Source organism: Halichoerus grypus, chromosome 4 (genome assembly GCF_964656455.1).
Source record: "Halichoerus grypus chromosome 4, mHalGry1.hap1.1, whole genome shotgun sequence".
Classification (NCBI taxonomy): Eukaryota; Metazoa; Chordata; class Mammalia; order Carnivora; family Phocidae; genus Halichoerus; species Halichoerus grypus.
The window spans coordinates 156594995-156620696 of NC_135715.1; the positions used below are offsets into that span (position 1 = coordinate 156594995).

The following is a 25702-nucleotide window of genomic DNA, read 5'->3' on the forward strand; positions in this document are numbered from 1 at the left end:
ATGCATGCTGAAAAAGTTTTGCAGAGATATTGCCAAAAAGGCTGGAGATAACCACATAAAGCAATACTATAAAAAGTAGTATAATATCCTTTTCACATACTCACAGCACATAACAATATATACTATCATTTTTAATACCTTTGCCTTGTGCATTATTTTACTGTACTTTACAGATTCTTGCTTGGCATTACATATTACATAAATTCAGAATAGACTAACAAACCAAAAATATGTAGGAACATTTCACAAATTTATACTATTTGGACATAAGACCAATGACTTCATGAACAACTTTTTTTTTTTTTTTTTTTTTAAAGATTTTATTTATTTATTTGAGACAGATTGAGGAGAGACATTGAGGGAGTGCAAGCAGGGAGGAGAGGGAGAAGGGGGCTCCCGCAGAGCAAGGAGCCCGATGCAGGGCTCGATCCCAGGTCGTTGGGACCATGATCTGAGCCGAAGGCAGATGCCCAACCGACTGAACCACCCAGGTGCCCCCAAAAACTTTTTTTTAAAGATAACAAAATTAGGTAACAAAATTTCCTAAAAAATTAGAAAAGGAAAAGGTTCATTGACCAGAAGGGGACAAAAAGAACTGGATAGGGTCTCTAATAAATCTCTTTTCATGTGAACTTTAAGCAAGTCCCAATGTGAGTGCCAACTTCATCATATTTGTCTCTCCTACCAACACTCACTGTCATAGCTCAAGGATGCCTAGAATAACCACTACTTCTACTTATCTACTTTTATAAAATGTTTTAACTTTTTAGCTGGGTGAACAAAAAACTTTGGCATTCTTCAGTTTTATTTCTCTATCTGCTTAGGAAATGAATTGCATAGTTTTCATCTTGACAAGGACTATATCAAGAAATACTTAGTATACAAAGGAGGGTATCTTACTTAATTTCCAAAAATTAACTTTTTTTCATGAAAATACAAGTAGTCTAAAATGATTATGGATTAACTTCACAGACATACAGGATATTAGAAGTAGAGAAGGCCTCAGGGGTCATCTGGTCTGACCCTTTCATTTGATGGGCAGCTTCATGTTATAGGCAAGGTGGCTGAGTCAAGGGCAGTGATCTGTCAGCCAAACTGATTAAGAGCCTAGCTTGGGTGTTTTCTACTAGGCCACAGCTTACTCAATGGACAGTATCAGCCAAGCATGCTGACATAAATGTTTTTAAATGTTAACTCTCCTTATTTAAATTTTTTTAACTGAAGTTTTACCCTGCCAAACCTGCTTAATACATTAATAGAAATTTAATATAATACTTCAGGAAAAACAAAGCTTTGCTTTAAAAAGATAATTTCCTACAAATCAAAACCACAATGAGATACCACCTTACACCAGTCAGAATGGCTAAAATTAACAAGTCAGGAAATGATAGATATTGGCGAGGATACAGAGAAGGGAAACTCCCTACACTGTTGGTGGGAATGCAAGCTGGTGCAGCCACTCTGGAAAACAGTATGGAGCTTCCTCACAAAGTTGAAAATAGAGCTACCCTACAACCCAGCAATTGCACTACTGGGTATTTACCCCAAAGATAAAAATATAGTGATCCAAAGGGGTATGTGCACCCCGATGTTTATAGCAGCAATGTCCACAATAGCCAAACTATGGAAAGAGCCTAAATGTCCATTGACAGATGAATGGATAAAGAAGATGTGGTTATATATATATGAAGGAATATTATGCAGCCATCAAAAAATGAAATCTTGCCATTTGCTACGACGTGGATGGAACTAGAGGGTATTATGCTAAGCAAAATAGTCAATCAGAGAAAAACAATTATCATATGATCTCGCTGATATGTGGAATTTGACAAACAAGGTAGAGGATCATGGGGGAAAAAGAGGAAAAAATGAAACGGGACGAAACCAGAGAGGGAGACAAACCGTAAGAGACTCTTAATCTCAGGAAACAAACTGAGGGTTGCTGGAGTGGAGGGGGGTGGGAGGGATGGGGTGGCTGGGTGATAGACATTGGGGAGGATCTGTGCTATGGTGAGCGCTGTGAATTGTGTAAGACTGATGAATCACAGACCTGTACCCCTGAAACAAGTAATACATTATGTGTTAATAAAAAAATAAAAAGATAATTTCCTTTTCTAAAACTGCGTTTCTCTTTCAAAAATTTTAATCTTGAAAGCACTTCAACTTGGTTTTAAGAGAGAGTAATTTTATGGCTATTTAGGAATTTAATGATTTTTGTAATCAAAAGAAGTCTCTCTTTTCCAGTATCACACACTGGCTAAAAATTTAATGTCTAGGGGCCTACTCTGACAGGAACTTGCAAGATAAAAAGAAAACTAATATGGGGGAAGGGAAGCTGAACACTTTCTGAATCAAGAAAAGATACTTAAATAGTGCTTCTCAAACTATCTGTGGTGAAGGACCAGTTTTTAAAAAATTATTTCAAATTCATCATGAGTCAATACTTTTGTAAAATACAATAAAAAGTGGGGCACCTGGGTGGCTCAGTCAGTTAATTGGCCATCTTGGTTTTGGCTCAGGTCGTGATCTCAGGGTCTTGAGATCAAGCCCTGCCTCGGGCTCTGCACTCAAGACAGAATCTGCTTGAGATTCTCTCTCTCCCTCTCTGTCCCTCCCGCTCCTGCTCTCTCTCTCTCTCAATAAATAAATCTTAAAAAAATACAATAAAAAGTAATTAGTAGAATAATAAAATGAAAAAAGACAAAGAGAAATCATGAACTCGATTCTTTTATTATTAATTTTATTTAGCAGGCATGACATGACTCTATCAAAGTGCTCTAAAAGTTTCTGAATGCTTACTCTTTTCACAGCAGTCTTAAGACAAAAGCTCACAGGCTGAGACCGGTACACAAGCCACACTGTGAGTAATGCTCCTTCAAAGCCTTTGTTTCTTTTTTAATGAATAAACATGTGTGAGGATTCCAGCATTTCTCCCGAATGGAGGCATCAGCCCAGTTAGCAGTCAGTCTTAGGACTGCACACCTCCTTGGATTACACTCCATAGGACGCTGTGCTATATCAATCATGGAAATAATAGGGGGAGGAACTGTCATGGGATGTCACACAGAAGGGAACTGGAGATGGCATTTGCAGTCAGTTTATTTCTACTTTTTATGACTTTCTCTTTTCACAAAAGGCCACTCCAACCCTGTTATAAGAAGTAGAAACATACACTGTGGCACATGGAAAAGACGAGAAGAAACAGGATGCATGTGTTTTAAAAACTGTTGCCCTTAATATTTGTTTCTTCCCTCTCAAACATGCATTGCATTTAAGTGGTCATAAATTACTCATGGAAAAGTCATTGTTTATGACTATCCAGAGTCCTTGCAGGCATAAACAATGTCAAATTTTATAAACTGTAAGTTGCTTTAGACTGGGGTCTGAGTCTTACACAATTTTCTGTACTCTCCCCAAAGCCTTGTGCATATCATATACTCAATGTATTTGGATAGAATAAATATAGTGGTATAATCATTAGCAAACTAAGTAAGGCTCAGAGGTTAAAATGGAATAGCACACAGAAAGTGCTCAGCATACTGCCTAGCACACACTAAGTGCTCAATAAGTGCTCACTGTGACAGTACATATTTGGACACAACATCCTCATTTCTATAGCCTAAAGACAGGATACATTTCTATAGCCTAAAAACATTTACCATGGGCTGATGTCCCTGAGGCTGCACTCAAGTCCTAAAGGCATTTACTCTATTACTGAAATCATTTGGGGCTTTTATCCTCTATTGATTAGAGCAATTTCATATTCTGTAAGAACTGCATAAATCGGTACCCAACTAATTCATTCAATTAATCGAAAATTCCTCCAAAAGTACTCATTATTAAATTAAACTCGCCCTCTGTTATTAGAATTATTAATAGGGTACAATTATTCTAAGAACTAGCAGTACAACGGGGACTCACTGGAGACTTTGGGATATGAACGAACTCAGAGGAAACTATTCAACAAGTGCTGGCTTTCAGAGGAAAAAAATGAAACAAGATGAAACCAGAGAGGGAGACAAACCATAAGAGACCCTTAATCCTAAGAAACAAACTGCGGGTTGCTGGAGTGGAGGGGGGTGGAGGGATGGGGTAACTGGGTGATGGACATTGGGGAGGGTATGTGTTGTAATGAGCACTAGGTATTATATAGACTAATGATTCACAGGTCTGTACCCCTGAAACAAATAATACATTATATGTTAATTAATTGGATTTAAATAAATAAATAAATCTTAAAGAAGAAGAAGTAGTAGTGGTGGTGGTGGTGCTGGCTTTCAACACTGGGAAGGCCAGATCCTAAAGTATTCCCAGTCTTCAGTCTCAACTCTCAGAGTGTGGTATATAGATCACATGCGTCAGAATCTTCTTTTTAAAATGCAGATTTCTGGGCACAACCCAGGCTTCATCAAAATCTCTGGAGATGAGGTTCTAGAACAGGTACTTGTGACAAGCACCCCAGATGATTGGAATCCACAGTAAATCTGACTATCACTCATCTCCATTCTAACTAATAGGTCCCAAAATGCTTACTTTTTTTCCCATGCCAGGTACTATGTTCTATATGCGATCATCTTTTTATAACCCTAAAGATAATTTAGGGAAAGCAGTAACATTCTAGTCTCCCATATAATTTTTCCAATCCTCCTGTCTACTAGCATTTTGCTCACAATAATGACAATGTTTTTTAGAGAAGGGGGAAAACATGAGTTTTAAAATTTAAGCTGTAAGATAAAATGCTTATCCTGCTCGGCTCTGGGAACCATTTTTATACTTGTCAGGACTTCTGTCTGCATAGACACAAAAGCAGACCCATTTTATTGGTTGGCACAGTATCCACCAGGGTGCTCATGGGATCTGAGGGAAGCAGCCGAGCATGGTGGTTAAGAGAGCAGGTTCTCGAGTTACACACTCCTCCACTGACTGGCTGTGGCATGTTTGGCTCATTCCCTAACTTCTCTGAGATTACGTTTCCTAAATTAGGATTAAGAGCACTATCAGTCTCAAAGAGTGGCTCAGAGGTTAAAATGGAATAGCGCACAGAAAGTGCTCAGCATACTGCCTAGCACACACTAAGTGCTCAATAAGTGCTCATTGTGACAATATATATTTGGACACAACATCTTCCATTTCTATAGCCTAAAGAAGGATACAATCCTTTTTACCTCTGCTAGCCAAAAGACAGCCTCCAGAACAGGAAAGTGAAAAGTTCAGCAACTCTCCTTTGGTGGTACTCTCCATTCATTCCAAAAGAAAAGGCATGTGTGGGGGCGCCTGGGTGGCTCAGTCGTTAAACGTCTGCCTTCGGAGGAAAAGTTGGAAAGAACTCAAATAAAGAGCATCCTACTAAAGAATGAATGAGTCAACCAGGAAATTAAAAAAGAATTAAAAAAAAATTCATGGAAACAAATGAAAATGAAAACACAACTGTTCAAAATCTTTGGGATGCAGCAAAGGCGGTCCTAAGAGGAAAGTATATAGCAATACAAGCTTTTCTCAAGAAACAAGAAAGGTCTCAAATACACAACTTAACCCTACACCTAAAGGAGCTGGAGAAAGTAGAGCAAATAAAGCCTAAATCCAGCAGGAGAAGAGATATAATAAAGATCAGAGCAGAAATCAATGAAATAGAAACCAAAAGACAGTAGAACAGATCAACGAAACTAGGAGCTGGTTCTTTGAAAGAATTAATAAGATTGATAAACCCCTGGCCAGACTTATCAAAAAGAAAAGAGAAAGGACCCAAATAAATAAAATCATGAATGAAAGAGGAGAGATCACAACCAACACCAAAGAAATACAAACAATTATAAGAACATATTATGAGCAACTCTATGCCAGCAAATCAGATAATCTGGAAGAAATGGATGCATTCCTAGAGATGTATAAATTGCCAAAACTGAACCAGGAAGAAATAAAAAACCTGAACAGACCTATAACCACTAAGGAAATTGAAGCAGTCATCAAAAATCTCCCAACAAAAAAAAGCCCAGGGCCAGATGCCTTCCCAGGGGAATTCTACCAAACATTTCAAGAAGAATTAATACCTATTCTTCTAAAACTGTTCCAAAAAATAGAAATGGAAGGAAAACTTCCAAACTCGTTTTATGAGGCCACCATTACCTTGATCCCAAAACCAAAGACCCCATCAAAAAGGAGAATTACAGACCAATATCCTTGATGAACATGGATGCAAAAATTCTCACCAAAATACTAGCCAATAGGATCCAACAGTACATTAAAAGGATTATTCACCACGACCAAGTGGGATTTGTCCCTGGGCTGCAAGGTTGGTTCAGCATCCACAAATCAATCAATATGATACAATACATTGATAAAAGAAAGAACAAGAACCATATGATCCTCTCAATAGATGCAGAAAAAGCATTTGACAAAGTACAGCATCCTCTCTTGATCAAAACCCTTCAGAGTATAGGGATAGAGGGTACATACCTCAATATCATAAAAGCCATCTATGAAAAACCCACAGCAAATATCATTCTCAATGGGGAAAAACTGAGAGCTTTCCCCCTAAGGTCAGGAACATGGCAGGGATGTCCACTATCACCACTGCTATTCAACATAGTATTAGAAGTCCTAGCCACAGCAATCAGACAACAAAAAGAAATAAAAGGCATCCAAATAGGCAAAGAAGAAGTCAAACTCTCACTCTTCACAGATGATATGACACTTTATGTGGAAAACCCGAAAGACTCCACCCCAAAACTGCTAGAACTCATACAGGAATTCAGTCAAGTAGCAGGATATAAAATCAATGCACAGAAATCAGTGGCATTCCTATACACCAACAACAAGACAGAAGAAAGAGAGATTAAGGAGTCAATGCCATTTACAACTGCACCCAAAACCATAAGATACCTAGGAATAAATCTAACCAAAGAGGCAAAGAATCTGTACTCAGAAAACTATAAAATACTCATGAAAGAAATTGAGGACGACACAAAGAAATGGAAAAACGCTCCATGCTCACGGATTGGAAGAACAAATATTGTGAAGATGTCAATGCTACCTAGAGCAATCTACACATTCAGTGCAATCCCTATCAAAATACCATCCACTTTTTTCAAAGAAATGGAGCAAATAATCCTAAAATTTGTATGGAATCAGAAAAGACCCCAAATAGCCAGAGGAATGTTGAAAAAGAAAAGCAAAGCCGGTGGCATCACAATTCCAAACTTCAAGCTCTATTACAAAGCATCAAGACAGTATGGTACTGGCACAAAAACAGACACATAGATCAATGGAACAGAATAGAGAGCCCAGAAATGGACCCTCAACTCTATGGTCAACTAATCTTTGACAAAGCAGGAAAGAATGTCCAGTGGAAAAAAGACAGTCTCTTCAACAAATGGTGTTGGGAAAATTGGACAGCCACATGCAGAAGAATGAAACTGGACCATTTCCTTACACCACACACAAAAATAGACTCAAAATGGTTGAAAGACCTCAATGTGAGACAGGAGTCCATCAAAATCCTAAAGGAGAACACAGGCAGCAACCTCTTCGACTTCAGCCACAGCAACTTCTTCCTAGAAACATCGCCATTGGCAAGGGAAGCAAGGGCAAAAATGAACTATTGGGACTTCATCAAGATAAAAAGCTTTTGCATAGCAAAAGAAACAGTCAACAAAACCGAAAGACAACCGACAGAATGGGAGAAGATATTTGCAAATGACATATCAGATAAAGGGCTAGCATCCAAAATCTATAAAGAACTTCTTAAACTCAACACCCAAAGAACAAATGATCTAATCAAGAAATGGGCAGAAGACATGAACAGACATTTTTCCAAAGAAGACATCCAAATGGCCAACAGACACATGAAAAAGTGCTCAACATCGCTCGGCATCAGGGAAATCCAAATCAAAATCTCAACGAGATACCACCTCACACCAGTCAGAATGGCTAAAATTAACAAGTCAGGAAACGACAGATGTTGGTGGGGATGCAGAGAAAGGGGAACCCTCCTACACTGTTGGTGGGAATGCAAGCTGGTGCAGCCACTCTGGAAAACAGTATGGAGGTTCCTCACAAAGTTGAAAATAGAGCTACCCTATGACCCAGCAATTGCACTACTGGGTATTTACCCCAAAGATACAAATGTAGGGATCCGAAGGGGTACGTGCACCCCGATGTTTATAGCAGCAATGTCCACAATAGCCAAACTATGGAAAGAGCCAAGATGTCCATCGACAGATGAATGGATAAAGAAGATGTGGTATGTGTATGTGTATATATATAATGGAATATTATGCATCCATCAAAAGTAATGAAATCTTGCCATTTGCAACGACATGGATGGAACTGGAGGGTATTATGCTGAGTGAAATAAGTCAGAGAAAGACATGTATCATATGACCTCACTGATATGAGGAATGCTTAATCTCAGGAAACAGAGGGTTGCTAGAGTGGTGGGGGGTGGGAGGGATGGGGTGGCTGGGTGATAGACATTGGGGAGGGTATGTGCTATGGTGAGCACTGTGAACTGTGTAAGACTGTTGAATCACAGACCTGTACCTCTGAAACAAGTAATACATTGTATGTTAAAAAAAAAAGAAGATAGCACGAAACAAAGAATGAATTGGGGGAAATCGGAGGGGGAGACGAACCATGAGAGACTATGGACTCTGAGAAACAAACTGAGGGTTCTAGAGGGGAGGGGGGTGGGAGGATGGGTTAGCCTGGTGATGGGTATTGAGGAGGGCGCGTTCTGCATGGAGCACTGGGTGTTATAAGCAAACAATGAATCATGGAACACTATATCTAAAACTAATGACGTAATGTATGGTGATTAACATAACATAATAAAAAAAATAAAATGCAAAATAAATAAATAAGTAAATACTAAAAAAAAAAGTCTGCCTTCAGCTCAGGTCATGATCCCAGGGTCCTGGGATCGAGCCCCGCATCGGGCTCCCTGCTTGGTAGGAAGCCTGCTTCTCCCTCTCCCACTCCCCCTGCTTGTGTTCCTGCTCTCACTATCTCTCTCTGTCAAATAAATAAATAAAATCTTTAAAAAGAAAAGGCATGTGTGAAAGGCCGGCTGCATTTGGATGTAGGCCACGGTAGGCTGTGTGCCTGGTTGTCTGCCCTAAATACCATGTCCTAGAAGACACACTTTGTACCCTTTCAAGGCCCCTGTAGCACACATTAACAGTGCCTTCCATTGAGTGGGCTTCAATAAACATGTATTAAACTGGCCAGGCTTGTATGGATTTAATTCCTGTCCCCAGGGCTGCTCTTTTCCAAGAAAGAAAAACAAAAAAGCAGGAAGAATAAGCTAAACAGGAGAAATAATATGAAATAATTCACAATGCTTCAGAAAACTCTCCCTGTAAGCCCCAAATCTTGCTCATCTATGTTATCTAGAATTGCAAAATATGTTTCCCTAATATTTTGGCAAGAGACTATCTTCATGTCTTCTCAGCAGTGGGAGTAATTGGGGGGGGGGGGGGCGGTGAGTTTAAGGCCCTGGGGAGACAGTGCTGCTTGGCTCCAATTATGTGTTTGGTTGTCTCCTCCCTGGGAACCCCAAACATGGGGAGGGGTGGGTTCTGGATCAGAAGGAAGCACACGGTACAGCCTGATCAGTACCAAGAAAAGTCTTGGAAGTTTACCTCCAGAACCCAATCCACGTTGGACGATTTTCAGCAGGTATGACCCTGTCTTGATCTACTTTCCTGTCTGTGTAGGAGCTTTTCTGTCAGGCACGGGTGGATGTTTAATCAATAGGATGATCTGATACTCCTATTGCTATTACAGGCTCAGGAAATAAATTTAGCAACGAACATTATTTTTCCAGGCATAGAAATTGGAACATAAAATTTGCCTGGATGGAAAGAAAGCTCAGAAATCTTGACTTATACGGGTATCTCTGACTTACACGTATACCTGTGTTGCATACAATTTTGAAACTCATCCTGATCTTTCAGGTTCCAGTGGTTTAAATGGCTTCCAGGGCTACACTTCCAGAAACAAGCTTCCAATCGGCTTACGTTGCATGCATGCAAGATGATTACCACCAGCCTTCTCTGTGGTGCAAACTAGTTCCACGTTAGCAGTTGTACAGAGAATCATGTTAACATAGCTTATGTTAGAAAGCCAGTCTTTAAGGAATCACTCAGAAAACAATTGTTCAGGGGCACCTGGGTGGCTCAGTCGGTTCAGCACCTGCCTTCAGCTCAGGTCACGACCCCAGCGTCCTGGAATCGAGCCCCGCATCGGGCTCCTTGCTCAGCAGGGAGCCTGCTTCTCCCTCTCCCTCTGCAGCTCCCCCTGCTTGTGCTCTCTTTCTCTCACTCTCTCTCTCTCTCAAATAAATAAAAGCTTTTTTAAAAATTTAAAAAGAAAACACTTAAAAAAAAACAATTGTTTACTGAGCAGGCAAGACGCTAGATATACAATGATAAGCAAACAGGTGCGGCACTCATTTCAAGGAACTTACTATCTAGAAGGTCTTTTTAATTAGAATAGAATAACAATTTCAGGGGTAGTTTTATACTGTGTCAACTTAGCCTACATTCGAACTACATTTCTCAGGATCCCCTCCCCAGTCCCGTTTGCCACAAGAGAAACCTTCATGCATTTTGGAACGCACAGATGAAAGCACAGGCTGATTGTGTGCTGGGCGCCAGGCCCTGCTGCAGCTTGCGCACATCGTCACCGACCAGCGGGAGCCGCGTGTTGGCACAGGGCATAGCTGGTGCGTCTTCAGAACTTGCAGTATCTGCCTCAGTTTCTCCCCTCCTCGGGCCAGGTGGCTTCAAGCTCCAAGGTGAAGCCCACAGCTCCTTCTGCGAGTCGCCCAAGTCCACATGTTGAGGCAGTGAGAGACAGTCAGAGCTTCCAATTTGTTCTTGTTCTCTCCCATTTCACATCCAGCTTTTTTTCCCCCAACGGCAGACCCTGCCTGCCCACAGTGACTTCAGACCACCAGAACCCAAGGGGACAGCCTGACACAAACTTCTCCAGCAGCTCACACACCTGTGGAAGGTCTAATTACTATAATAAAGATGTTATCCTGTATCTCTCTTGGTGGTTCTGGTTCCCTGATTGAACCCGGAAGCATCAATTACCCACAATTTAGAAGCAAAGGGCTCTGAGGACAGTAGAGAGTTTATAAGCCTTTCGATAAAGAAATGGTTTTTAATTCATATTCATATAAGTAATACCGGTCTTTGCCAATCTAAGCGACGGGGAGATGTGCCGGCTTTCACGCTGAGCACACAGATCCCCTTTGGCAGCCAAGTTTCAAAACACCAATCCAAACCTTCTCTGTCGTTTCCCCATCTAGCCTGCTTCTCTTGCCTCAGCTATGATTTAGGGGAGGCACAATGTAATGGCAAGGGCATCAAATTCAAAGGAAGCAAGAAATCTGAATTTAGAACCGCCACAGCACAGCGATGTGCTGGAGTTAAGATGTTCACAATCAGTTCCAATGACGGTTACAAAGACTCCAATTTTCATAAGAAACTTTTCAACTTGTTGTGATAGATATTAATATGAAGACATCCTCTTTCGCAAGTCTATATATGACCCTGATTATTTACAACTCAGGGTCTGTTTGCATTTAATTCCTTCCCGGCAAGAGACACCTGCAAGGGATTTTTTTTCCCCCAGCAAACCTGCAGAGGGAGCTGGTTCCTTAGAGAAGCAACAAATGCCTTTCTCAGATACAAAGATTGATCAATCATTGGGTTGACTGAACCCAAATACACCAATGACACGTAAAGAAGGCAAGCTGAGGGTTGCTGCAAATGGATGTTTTGAGGCCTGAAGCAAGTAGCTGAGCTAACAAAGGGGGAGATCACTTGGGAAAGATCACATAGTTCTGAAATCATCTGGTCTTACGTTTTTCTGTCCCACTAGACCACATGCTTCCTAAGCACAAGGCCTGGCATATAGGAAGTGCTTAATGAATTTTTTTTTTTAACCTAAAAGACCTGGTTTTTGTTAAAAGAGGAAACAAACCCGTATTTTTCGAAAGATACTTAAAAAGAAATTTACTGAAGATGACATGGTCTTAAAAGACCAGGAAATACTCCTCTGTAAAGGAGCTGGTCTCATGAAGCTGGTCATACAGACTCGAGCAGCCCACTGTTCCTGCTTTCCCAGGAAAAACAGAAATGAAATATGGGACCATAAGAAGATTCTGGATTCCCCAGGGTATGAGCCGGGCAACTTAGGATCATTTGCCTCCCTCATTCCATGCGGGCTTTTAGGAAAGAGAACACAACCTACACCTTATAAAAACTCCTCAAATCACACAGCACAGCAAGGAAGATTATGAGCACTGAGATAACTGTCATCTACCAGATAGTTGCCGACGAGAAAAGGCTGACACTGATGACAGCCTTCGACACCTGCGACATTAGTAGGGCATCCTCGGCAACAGCCCTTGCTCCTAGATATAGCTGGAGAATAGCACCTTCGCTGGTAGACGAGGAACCTCATTTGGTAAAATCAGCTACAAAGACTAGTCATCCAGTGACAAGTGCCTCCTGGGTAAGAGCCTCTTGGCTCCCTGGATGGTGAGCATCCCCCCTGACCAGGTTTCAAGACTCAAAGTCACCAGCATTCCCCACCACCCCTCACCCACACTGGTTTTCTCTTCTTGGCACTTATACTTTCCCTGAACCAGCTGATCCACCTGCTATAGTTTCAATGACCAGCCTCTCAGTTCCTAAGTGCAAGACCTGTATGAATAATGATCACCTAATAGCCATCGTCACCTGCATTTCCAGAATGCAAAATAAATTCTTTCATGAGCACCTACAATGGACCAGGCTTGGGATACATCAGGGAACAAAACACAGATTCCTGCCCTTCTGGAGCTTACATTCTGGTGACATGTTTGCCGAATTCGGCATGTTAAGACAGAACTGGTTTCCTTTCCCTGCTCCTCCGCCTCTGCCTTCTCAATTAATGGCCCCACCATTCACCCAGTGGCCTCTCTTCTACCTCACCCTCACGAGGTCCCAAATGCTGTCAGCTTCATACTTATCTCTGTGACCACACCCCACTGCTCAGAGGACCCCCAGCCCTTTGCCATGTGACCCAGCCCCTGCTATCAGACTTATCTCCACTACATCCCTTGTTCCATCTACATCCAACTGAACCCGCCATTCATTCATTTCCACGTCCCTTGTCCTCTAGCATGTTTATCCCCTTGACTCTACCCTCCCTCCTTCCCCTGGCCTGGTAAGTGCCTCCTCATCCTCCAAGGACCAGCTCAATTGACATCCCTTCTTGGAAGACTTCTCTATTCAAGTAGTTGTTTGCTTCCTCCTCCAACCAACTTATGATACTGTACTGATATGCTTACCTGATTGCCACCCCCTCCAGACTGAGAACTCACTGAAGCCAAGGATCACACTGTCCGCCTTGGACTACTCCAGTCACCCCCCGCCCCAAGCACCATGCCCAGCATGCAGGAGGTGCTCCAAAAAGTCAACTGTTCAATTTCGGTAACCTTCTTGCATTAGAAATAAAAGCCTTTTGTTCACAAGCAAGAATCCCTAGTTCAGCAGAAAGCATTTTTCTCTTTCCAGGGCCTGGAGGTACTAGATTAAATAAGATAATCACTCACTTCACTTCTGGAGGCAACAGCCCGGTGCAGTGGGGTCAGCCACATGTTGTCCTTGGCATTTACACGAGCTCCTGGAAGCAGAAGCACAAGTTAGAGGCATAATGTAGTCGGGAAATTCTACTCATGTTAAGTCAAATGTGGTATCTTGTGCTCTCATTTGCCTGGTACAACCACCATATTTTGTTTTGTTTTTTCTTTGTATCAGTCATGCACTTTCTAGCCACCAGACAGGAGGAGAGACCCAGTACAGTAGAGAAGTGAAATCAGGAGCTGAAAACGGCACAAGAATGGGGTAAAGGCTAGACGAGAAGTGCGGTATCTCCTTGGACAGGAGACACAGTTGTAAAAAGGCTGAGGTTCTCCAGGAGTAGGGAAATGTAGATCCTGAAGAATGAAGAACTTTTCAGGTATGTGTGTACGTATATAAATACATACATACATATATAAAATATATAATTATACATAAATATAACATTTTAAATATAAAATATATAGTCACATATATTATTTTTAGTCCTTAAGTATACTTATCTCACAGGGCACACAATACCCTTCTTGGCAAACTGTCAAAGATGAGCAGCCTTCTAACAAAGGTATACTAGAGGTCAGCTGGATTTCAAACAAATCTTGTAAAGCTGAATTTGATGAGACTTGATCCGGGCTGAAGGGATTAGCAGAAATCTGTTCTATCCAAGAATCTTATTTCTCTGGGACTAGCCAGATATCTAGGTAGGAAGCAATCAGCTTCCATGGAGCTTTTGGACAGACGTAACAGGAAGCCTATGCAAGTTGCTCATAGTTTCTTCCACTATGCGGCAGGCAGACAGGCTCACACATGAGCCAGAACCAGCTCACCCTCAGGGATGTGCCCTCATGCTCAACTTTCTGGGAGCCACGTCACCAATCAGGGAACAAAAGCTCCATGTGAATGGATTCCAAGAGAGCAGAGTATGCCCTCCCTTCCATGATAGTCTCTCAATTCTCCATGAGTGCAAGCCCACCAAATCTACAACTGAACCACAGAAACACCCAATATCAGCTTCCTTTCTGGGGGTTCAGGGTTTTTTTTTTAAAAAAAGATTTTATTTATTTGAGAGAGAGAGTGAGTGAGCATGAGCGGGGGTGGGGGGGTCAGAGGGAGAGGCAGACTCCCCACTGAGCAAGGGGCCTGAAGCGGGGCTCCATCTCAGGACCCTGAAATCTACCTGAGCCAAACGCAGATGCTTAACCGAATGAGCCACCCAGGCGCCCCTGGGGTTCAGGGTTTTGATCAGTCTTTTGCTCAGATGGAAAATTTTGTGAAATAAAAGAGAAGGGTAAGAGAAGTATGTGTGATATCTTTGTAGATGCAATAAGAGGAGCCAATGTTAGCCTCAGGACAACAAGGAAGAAAGCTCACGAGGAAGAAGAGTGCAGGGATGAATCAAAGAAACTAGAAAGTAAGGCAGAAGAGGAGAAGTGCAGAGGGGATGCCTCTGGAACAAGGGCCAAGAAAATGAGTCAAGTGGAAGCAGGGATTGATTCATCTATCTGAGGCCAAGGACAGCTGAGAGCTGAAAAATAGAAACCTAGTTTTAAAAAGGAAAAAAAGAAAAAGGCAACAGGTGACTTTTGTGGGTCAAGGTGAGCTAGAGGGGTGCCTGGGTGGCTCAGTCAGTTAAGCGTCTGGCTCTTGGTTTCGTCATGATCTCACGGTGGTGAGATTGAGCCCTGCATTGGGCTCCATCTGGGCATGGAGTCTGCTTAATATTCTCTCTCTCCCTCTGCCCCTCCCCCCACTCACTCTCTCTCTCTCGTAAAAAAAAAAGTGAGCTAGAAATTTAGTTTAAGCCACCAGCTAAAAAAGAAATAACAAATCATAGAACTTAACACTACTTTTTCTCTTTAACTGAAGAACAAATACCATCAACAATATTAATTCTAGAAAACAAGAACATAATACTTCCTAAAACAAAGAGAGAAAGTCTCTCCTCCCCTCCCCCCATTCTGATTTCATTGGTTTGAGATGGGGCCAGGCACAAATAGTTTTTAAAAGCTCCCCAAGACCCAAGGTTATTTTAATATGCTGTCAAGGTTGAAAGCCACTGATAAATTGTTGCTTAGTTCATCAAGTTTTGAATCGTAATTCTACTAACTCCATCCAGGCAGCTTACCTGAGGAGGCTCAAGCCCCTTACATCAATAGGATCAAATAAAATCAGCTTGGGCATGCGAAGAATCAAAGGCAGTAGGTATCTCCCTCCCCTGCAGCAGGAAGACCTGGGTTTACTGCTCTGGAGTGAACATCCTAAAGGGCTGGGTGCAAGTCTCCCCCCCGGGGGGAAGCGTGCCTCGACCTGGCCCTTCCGCTCACCCTCTCCTTGTTTAAGGAACTTGATGTCACAAAGTCGAACCAGTCATCTGAGAGGGAGAACACTTGGCCACAGCACACTCTGGGTCTGAGTTGTCACCTAGCCGTCTGCATGATGTCTCTTTCCCCACTCTAGTCGCCCCTTCCTTCAGCATGTTTAGAGGAAGGAACACTATGTGGGTCAGATACCTGCTACGGCTACCGCAGCAGCTCAGACTCAGAGCCTCAAAGTCAGCGCTGTCCAATGGAAATGTGATGTGAGCCAAGGATGCAATTTTAAGTTTTCTAGTAGCCACATTAAAAAGGGGATTAAAAAACAAGTAAAATTAATTTCAGTAATATATCTTATTTAACTCAATATATCCAAAATATCATGCAATTGAGTTTAAAATTATTGAGGTAATTTACATTCTTTTTTTTTTCATGCAAAAGCTTCAAAATCCAATGTGTATTTTACCCTTACAGCACATCTGCACTGAAACTGGCCACACATCACGTGCTCAGTAGCCACAGCTGGTTTGTGACTACCGTGTTGGATAGTGCAGATCTAAATGCTAAGCGGTAGAGCCCAGACTTGGAGACTCATTTGCCTAGAAGTTCCCTTTAGTTCTAAAGAGCTACAATTCTATTATTACAGCTGTGCAACTGCTAAGAGCCTTGTTAAAAATTGCTAACATAATCTGAGCTCTTACTCTGTACACTAACGTACGTGTAGTCCATTGAATAGGGAGATGCTACTAAGATGCCAATTTTGTAGATGAAGGAATTAAGGCCATGAGAATTAATATGCTCCAGGTACCCAACTAGGAAGGGACAGATTTGAACCCAGGCAGTCTGACTTCAAAGCCCAAGCTCTTAGGCGCTGTGCCTCACTTCATCACTAGCCATTCAACTAAACCCTGATTAAGCTTCCCTTCCACTGTCCGCATTTTTCTCTCCATTCCTTACATTCATTCCTCTCTCCCTCTGTCCATCTCTCTCTCTTTTTTTCTCCATTTTCATATATCTATTTTCAAATATACATGTGTATATATTCCCCCTTGATTTCATTTCCTTCTTTCCCACCTTTCTCCTTTTAGCTCCAAACACTGGTTATAATAATATGAAACAGAAATACATACTTTATTATTCATAGTCTTTGACAGAGTAAATTTTGCATTGCATGTGCATAAACTTCAAAAGCTAACGCAAGAAGAACCCTAAATGGCAAGACACCTATGAAAATATACTTCTCAAAATTCAAGAGGGAGAGGCAAATGAAAGCAACAATAACATACCATTTCACACCCATCAAATTGGTGAAAATTGTAAAGTAGGACAATGCCAAGAGTTAGCAAGGGTATGGAGTAATATTAAGACTTACATACAGGCAGTGGGAGCGTGAACTGGTACAACCACCTTTGGGAAGCAACTGGTGCTACCTAGTAAAATTGACAATAAGTGTGCCCTACTACCCAGCAACCCCCAATTATATACCCTGGACAAACTCTCACACGTGTGTAAGAATGTTCACTGCAGCATGTTGTAACAGCAAGAAACTGGAATCTTAAATGTTGATCAAGAGGAAAATGGATAAATACATTATGGTATTTTTGTACAATGGAATGCCACACTGTCATGGAAATGAGGGAACTGAAGTTTTATATATACATAAACAGATGCACTTCAAAAACACAACATGAACGAACAAATGAAGTTGCAAAGTAATACCTATGGCATAATGCCAGTTATAAAAAGTTTTTAAATTTACAAAAACAATTCTATATGTGGTTTGTGGATGCACACTCATGAAATAAAAATAATAAATGTGGCTAAAGAAAACAGATACCAATTCTGGATAGTGGTTGCTTCTAGAGCGGGGTGGTGGGAGAAAGGATGAAGTAAGCATGTGAAATGGGCTGGAAGTGTATCTTCAATATTTTATTTAGAAAAAAGATATGAGGGGTGCCTGGGTGACTCAGTCGGTTAAGTGTCCACCTTCAACTCAGGTCATGATCCCAGAGTACGAGGATGAAGCCCCATGTCAGGCTCTCCGCTCAGTGGGGAGTCTGCTTCTCCCTCTGACCCTCCCCATTTCACGCGCTCTCTCTCTCTCTAACTCTCTCAAATAAATAAACAAAATCTAAAAAAAAAAGAAAAAGATATGATACAAACATGGAAAAAATGTTAAGATTTCTTAAATCTTGGTGTACCCGGGTATTACTTATATTATTCTCCACATTTTCTGTATGTTTGAAATATTTACTATTGAACATTTTTAAGAAAGCTAGTGCATCTGAAGTTTTATGTTTCTTCATAAAAATAGGGAGGATTAATATGCTTTTTCTTACACTATTTTCTCAGTTAGTGGCTCTTCTCCTTGGTAAAAATAAAATGACATTTCCATATACAAAGTGGCCCAGTCATAGTCTCTTCCAGGATGTTCCTAAGGCTCACCCCAGGTGAGTAAGTGATTAGGAGCCACGAGTGCTGTTGGATTTGTAGATAACCTTGGTTGCACAGTCCAATTTGAAAAGAAATTTTTAGGTTAACAACTTGTTCCTTGCTGGTCCCGTTGTTACTTCTTTCTCATGCTCTCTTCCCTCCACAATCACTATAGCTGACCCCACAGGTAGACCCCCAGCTGTAGAACAGAGGCAAGGTAAGCACACCCAGGAAAGGTGGGACCATGGAAGTCTATACCACCCAAAGGTGAGAGAGCTCTAGAATCTGATGGAATCTTTTGCTGTCTCTCCAAATGCCATTTTATCACCACATTTTGAATCTAAGCATCTCAACCCAGTAGCTCCTCACGAGGCAGACCACCAGGACACTAAGGAGGGGCACAGTGCATGTGTGTGGTACCTGCCCAGACCTGTGTCCACCTGCTTTTGCCACTGCGTGTTGAAATCTTACCTTTAGTCTCACTCTATCTTCTCCCTCCCCCCTCCCTCCCTCTCTCTCTCTCCCTCACCCTCCATTTCCTCCCTCTCTCCCTCTTACACCCAACCTATTTCTGTCTTTGTGTATGTGTGCACTACAATGCTCTATAACATGTTTCTAAAGGAAGTAACTATGGGTTAATGTTAAGACTAATCCTCATGAATGTATTATAAAAGGTTAATCATAAAAGTAAAATACTGGAAACTTTGGGGTTAGACAAAGAAGAGTTGGTTAAATAAATTCCTATATAGCCATATGAGGTAGCTGTGATGATTTATAAGACTTCTTAATAATGTTACATGAAAAAAGCAAGTACTGAAATATTACATATGGAATGAGCCCACTTTTGTAGAAACACTGAACAGTCGAGAAGGATGAACCACAAAAGCCCCGAGATCACTTTCTGGCACGGGGTAAGCACTACCTAATTGCTTGCTCACTATTAGCAGAGCAGAGTCAGGGACTCAGGGATAGAAACTGGGGGCATCTGCCAATGGCACAATGTCCCAACCTAGGTCGAAGGCCAGGGCAGACCTAAATTAATAGTTGCTCATTGAAGGATGCTTTCTGGTTAAGACAGAGATTCCTCAATGTCTCTTCCACTGAGCCAGTTTGAACAGCAGCTATGAAAATCTGCCTATCGCAAAGAAAACCAACAGTCCTATTTTACTTCATGTTTTGTTCATACGAATAATGCATGAAAATGCTTTTTTTAAAAATAAAATGGATTTACATATTTGGGTAAATTCCTCTTGAGGATTATCCTCAATGCTGGACTCTTCCTACTTCCTGAAAAAAAAAAAGAAAAAGAAAAAAACCACTGCTCTGAGCCTGGTACATAAGCTTCCAGTTTCTTTTATCCCTTCACATGCCAATCTATGTACCATGGAAAAATTGAGAGAATTAAGCTGAGTGGTCAGTACAGTATTCTTTTTGTGTATTTAAAACATCACACAATAATTTTTAAAAATCTACAGTGTTTTATAAGTATGCTTTTACATAGATTATATCATATCATAATAACCTTCTGAATATTGTCTCCTGTTACAGTAACATTCTGAATTTCTGAATTGTTTCTGAATTGACACTCTGAATCATTTCACCCAACAACATATTTTTCGTATCTGTCTCTGTTGACACCTACAGTATGAGTCCATTCCTTTTAATTACCACACGTATTCCAACACTAACACACTATACTTTTTAGACATTCTCTCCATTGATAGGTATTTCATTTGTTTCCAGTATTTCTTTATTCAAACAATGCTGCTGTGAACATCCATAAAATGATTCCTTATGCAAACATGCAAGTATTTGTCGAGGAGAGATCATCAGAAAAGGACTTTCTGTGTCATGGGTCATGCACACTTTTGGTTTTAATCCTTAGTCTCAACCCTCCCAAGAGAGCTACTGTGTGAGAGTGCTTCGTTTCCCACATCCTCATCAATACTTGATATTATTAGTCATTTAAAATATTGCAAATTTGATTGGGAGAAAATAGTATCACATTTTTTGGTTTTCCTGTTTAATAGTGAGATTGGGCATCTTCTGAGATGTTTGTTTACTGGCCATTTGCAATTCATTCTCTGAGAACTGCTTGTTCATATACTTGGCCTGTTTCCTCTATTTTTCCATTATATTGTTATAATATATATTATATTACATATAATCTATTCTATTGTTTTTTTCTTATAATTTATACATTTACACTGTATTGTTATTACTATTATTATTTATATATTCTGAAAATTTCCAGTCTTATGTAGATCCAAATGTGGCTTTTAATATTAAAATTCTTTCAAGGAGAAAAACGACCCTGAGCTTGCTAAGTATCGTAAAGCAACCCACCCCCGCGGCGTGTCTCAGACAACCCACCCCTGCGGCGTGTCACAGACAACCCACCCCCGCGGCGTGTCACAGACAACCCACACGCGGCGTGTCACAGACAACCCACCCCCGCGGCGTGTCACAGACAACCCACACGCGGCGTGTCACAGACAACCCACCCCCGCGGCGTGTCGCAGACAACCCACCCCCGCGGCGTGTCACAGACAACCCACACGCCCGGCGTGTCTCAGACAACCCACCCCCGCGGCGTGTCACAGACAACCACACCTGCGGCGTGTCATAACCAACCACACCAGCATTGTTTCTGTGCAGCTTTAGAGTCACTTGAGGAATTGAAAAATCATTAGAAATCTAGGAAGTGGCTTCCTTCAGTCTCCATCCCTCCACTCATCCTCCTCCAGAAGGTTAAACAGGCAGCTGCCAGGAAAACCTCCTCTCCCTGAACAACAAAATTATTATGACAAAAGCAAAGTTATCTGAACGGGGACCAAGGACTATTTCATCAGTGTCATTCCCTGCCACCCTCTTCCTCATCCTCTTCCGCTGAACACGTCCAACAGTCTTGTTTACATGTCAGAGGGAGACCTCGGATGGTTCTGAGTTGAATATTTATAACTGATTTTTCTAAAGGAAGCTTCATGTTATTTACCTGCCTGTCAGGCACCATTGTGAACCCAAGGACACAGAGTCTGCATGTCTAATGATTTAAAGGCAAATGCTTTTTACCCAAGGACATTTTAAAGCTTAAACATTAAAAAAAAAAAAAGTGCTAGGCTATAACTGATTCTTCAGAAACAAAGATCCAACTCAAAGTTGTCAGGCATATACTCTAATTATAAATGAAGTACACTTTCATCATATCCCTATTACCGCTTGATTTTTTTTCATAGAGATCAACAGTAAAGGAAACTAAGTCTCTTTCCCAGAAGCAATATTTCTGTGTTCTTAGCCTTGTCATCTAGGAAGAAGTAAAACAAAGGATAAAGGTAGACCAAGTGACTGAAAAACCTTACAGGCCAGAGAGAATGACTGATTCTTAAGGCTGGTTTAACCAAAGTTTGACTTTTAATTGTAGAAATAAACAAATATGAAAGAAAGATTATATGAAATATGATTATAATATAATGAGATCAGCTTGCTATTGATTTTGCTTTTAAACAAACAGACCAAGTGTTATTACAGCCCAGGAGCACTGTCCTTCAAAGCAACAACCCTCGAAGAGTGTATGATAATTCAGTGTATGTGGTAATTGCTTAAAACATTTTTCAAACTCCCTTTGGACTTGCCTTTAGAACCAGTTTACACACCCACCAGAAAATGTCTCATTACTTTATAATCACACCACACTGAGGGCGCCCAAACCAGCATTACCTGGTTTAATCACCCCTCTTTCACCAGATCAAAAAAAAAAAAAAAAAAATCAAATCAAATCCAACAGCAAAGGATGAATATTTGTTATGCATAAAAAATCAAAAGAATGACCTGCCACCTGCTCTGACAATAATTTGCATTGAGAATGGTAATTACCTTTTGACAAATCATAGGAAATAATTTTACAGGAATACCACTCGTTTTGTGGTCGATGTTCTAATAAATATCATTTTTAATTAGTAGTTACACCTCACAAACACTCAGCATGTTAGAAGGTGGGTACTTCCAGTTTTCTTCCTTCAGCCCAGCACTTGAACCCTTGTGCACCCCAGGTTTCTCTATAGGGTCCTGTCACTGTGCCCATTGTCCCGTGTGCTCTGCTTCCTGGAGCTCAACCCTGGTCTCTTAACTCTTAGCCACTCATTGGTTCACCTGATCTCATTCATGCATCTCCAGCAAATGATTTAGCAAACTCTTAACCTTCTCTTCGCCTGAATCCTGACTCGGCTGGTTCCCAAACAGAAGCCGGAGGTGGGGGGGGGGGCGGGGGGGGGGGGAAATAAAGCCAGAATTTGAACTGGAAGTCATAAGAAGAGGAAAGTTTCAAAGCCTGAATTCATCCCTTTCTACTCAGAGGCATTCAGGGTTCCATCCGCCTGGCTACTAGGAGATAATGTCAGGAGGAATTTAGTGGGCTTGGGTTACACCACGCTCCGTAAGTTAATACAACAATGGAGTACACAGCTGTACTGGGCTATTCTGGCAAGGCCAAATTATTTGTCCAACATGGGAATCATTAGCACCTCATTCATTATTAAACTGGAAAACAGTTTGGTTGGATTCCCTGAAGGGTCAGCTGCCAGATGTAAGCTCAGAAATGAAATCATCATGCTCTTGTGATGATATTTCTTTAGGAATTTAATATACAAATTGAATAAAGGACCTTTCAGGGAAATTAAAGCCATGTGAATTCCAAGAGTTTGTCTAAGCTTCCACAGTTGAGTAAAATTTCTAAAGCACTTCCCCCAATGCTCTCCCATACCCTAAGCCTTCCTAATTTGATATGAGGAAGAGGACAAATTTCATAGCATGTACCATCCAAAATTATACCAGAGAGGCTAACAGCTCAGTAATTCCGAGACCAAACAGGTGTGCCAAATCAAGATCTATGGAACAATTTCTTCAGGCTCTACTGGATGAACCCCATGTAAGAGAGGCTGGTGGACTCCATCTCACATGAAGGTGAAGTGAAACCATGTTGCTCGAAAGTCACCAGCCCACAGATGCCTGAGGAAAACAGATGGGTCAACTTCATGCTGCAGAATTAAAATCTTCCTTCAGAAGTAGGAAAACAAACAAACAAAAAACCAAAGTTGGGGGTCTAACACAAAGTTTTGAATTTGCACATTCATGACCTAAGCATTCCTCTGAGACTCTGAGATGTCTCTTAATACATTTGGATGGTTGGGACCACTTCAGTGTCATCCCACAAAATTCTTTATTTTGCACCCCCACTGATTCTGCCTACAACCTTCCATGGACCAAATTTCCACTGCCGGGGCCACCAGCCAGGTGCGTACTGGCTCTTGGCCATAGTCTGTGCCAGCACAGAACAATACATGTTTGTTTGGAACAAAGCCCTGGAACATCTTTAAAATTGTCAGAAGGAAGGCTTGTTCTTGAAAGCACAGGAATGCCACACAAAATCTAACCTAAGCTCCACACACTTGTCAAGAGCACGGGGCACATGCATTGTATGGCACAGAATACTTGTTTCCTGGGAAAATCCACCTCCAGAACATGAACACAACAAAAATAAGGGCAACGGGAATCATCCGGGTGTATCACAGCACAATTCTTGGGTTTTTTTCCTACAGTGTTCCTGACATCTGTTTGAATACATGCATTAGCTCCTACCTTTGCATAGTTTACTTTGGAATTCTTCAGTTTCCCTTTACTACCACAAACAAAGGCAAAACCTTAGTACAGGCGTTTTGCATAGTCTGTGGGCAGAGGTATTTCCTCCAGATTTTCATCTCCCTAGACAAAAAGGAGGAGAGGAAAAGCCAGCCGGGCTGCAATCCACAGGGAGACACGTTGCATGAGCTCAGATTCATTCTGGGGATTTGTCTAGCAAATACTCAAGGGAGAAAGCACATACTGGTTTTGGAAACCAGTTTGGTGAGATGTATCAAGCACGCAGTTTTCCAAAAATGAAAGCATTGACATTTCTAAATCCGATGAGATATTTAAAATACATAAAAAAATAAAGAGAATAATAGCACAAAACTATGTTTGCTATATCTGCTTCCAATCTTTTTTAAATAAAATATTTTACAGAGTTATAGTCTCTTTTTCACCCTTCCCTGAAAATCTCTCTCACCCAGCCAGCCTCCTCAGAGGTAACAATTATCTGGAAATTGATATGTTTCCTTTCCTTCCATGTTTTATTACATAGTCATAGTCAGGTATCCAACGACAAAACATAGTATTGTTTTGCCACACAATTTAAATGTATGTAAATACACACGTACATTTGGTGTTTGTTTGTGCAGGCTTTAAGGAATCAGTTTTGTTTGTTCATTTTTTTTTAACAATGAAAAAATGAAAAGATATTCAAATATACTGAATTCATAATACTGGGCCTGATTAGTCAGAAATCAGACTTTCAAGGCAATATAAATGTTTTACTGAAGACGTCATTTTTCATTAAGAACAACCTCTTGCATTGTTTTTTGTCTACTGATAAAATCACTGATCAAATACACTTTCACGAGCACAATAAAGAAATTAGTTTGGGTTCACTGTAGTAGTCGATCTAGTGAGTTGGTCATTTAAATTTTCATCTGCAATTGACTTTTAAGTACAGCGGTTATTTACCTGACAGAATCAAGAGTTCGATGATCTCTGCATCTCCCAGAAACGCAGCCACATGAAGCGGGGTTCGCTTCTCAGAATCCTGAAACAATGGCAAAGATAAACAAGTCAGTGGAGGCTAGAGGTACCTTCAGTAGACATAATAAGACACGTCATTCGCTCTGAGGTTAATGCTTGTGGGAGAGAGTGAAGGCCAGAACCTACTCAGGTGAGCTCTGGGTGCACATTTCTCTCAGCATCTCCCACAGTCACATGTACAAAAGATCCCGTTCTGTGCCTGTGTGTTGTATTTGTCTCCGGGCTCCTTTTGTTGGAGCCCAGCTCAGGTCAGGGACAGACTATCATGCAACGGATGATGAAATTCAATTTATTTTCAGACCTTCCTTATGGTAAAAAACCAAAAACAAAAACTCAAACCCTTTTACCTACCTTAATAGCAGTGTTCAAAGCATGCAATGATTTGTTTTCTTTCTAAAGGAACATAGTGGAATTGTTCGTAAGGACATTAAACATTAAGTACAGTCAGCTTCTCCTTTCCATCTCTATTAACTGTTGCCTAGTTCACCACCCATTCATGTAACACTTACTGAATGCCTACTATGTGCCACGAACCAGATTTGGGGTTCAGTCCTTGCCCTCATAAATTTACATTCGAGTGGGGAGGCTGTCAGTAGTCATGGAAACCAATGGCACATGACATCATTTCAGATGGTGATAAAGGCTATC

At 41.1% G+C, this 25702-nt stretch overlaps 1 protein-coding gene across 5 annotated transcripts in view; it reads right to left on the minus strand.

Moving 5' to 3' along the window:
* ANKRD44 (ankyrin repeat domain 44) overlaps positions 1-25702 on the minus strand; it is a 319460-nt gene that overhangs the window by 136732 nt on the left and 157026 nt on the right. For all 5 annotated transcript variants that reach the window (XM_078071145.1, XM_078071141.1, XM_078071144.1 and 2 more), the window contains exons 3-4: positions 24980-25058; positions 13610-13680 (exon numbers count right to left, since the gene is read on the minus strand). In XM_078071145.1, the coding sequence (XP_077927271.1) occupies positions 13610-13680; positions 24980-25058 (150 nt within the window). The remainder of the gene's footprint in view (positions 1-13609; positions 13681-24979; positions 25059-25702) is intronic.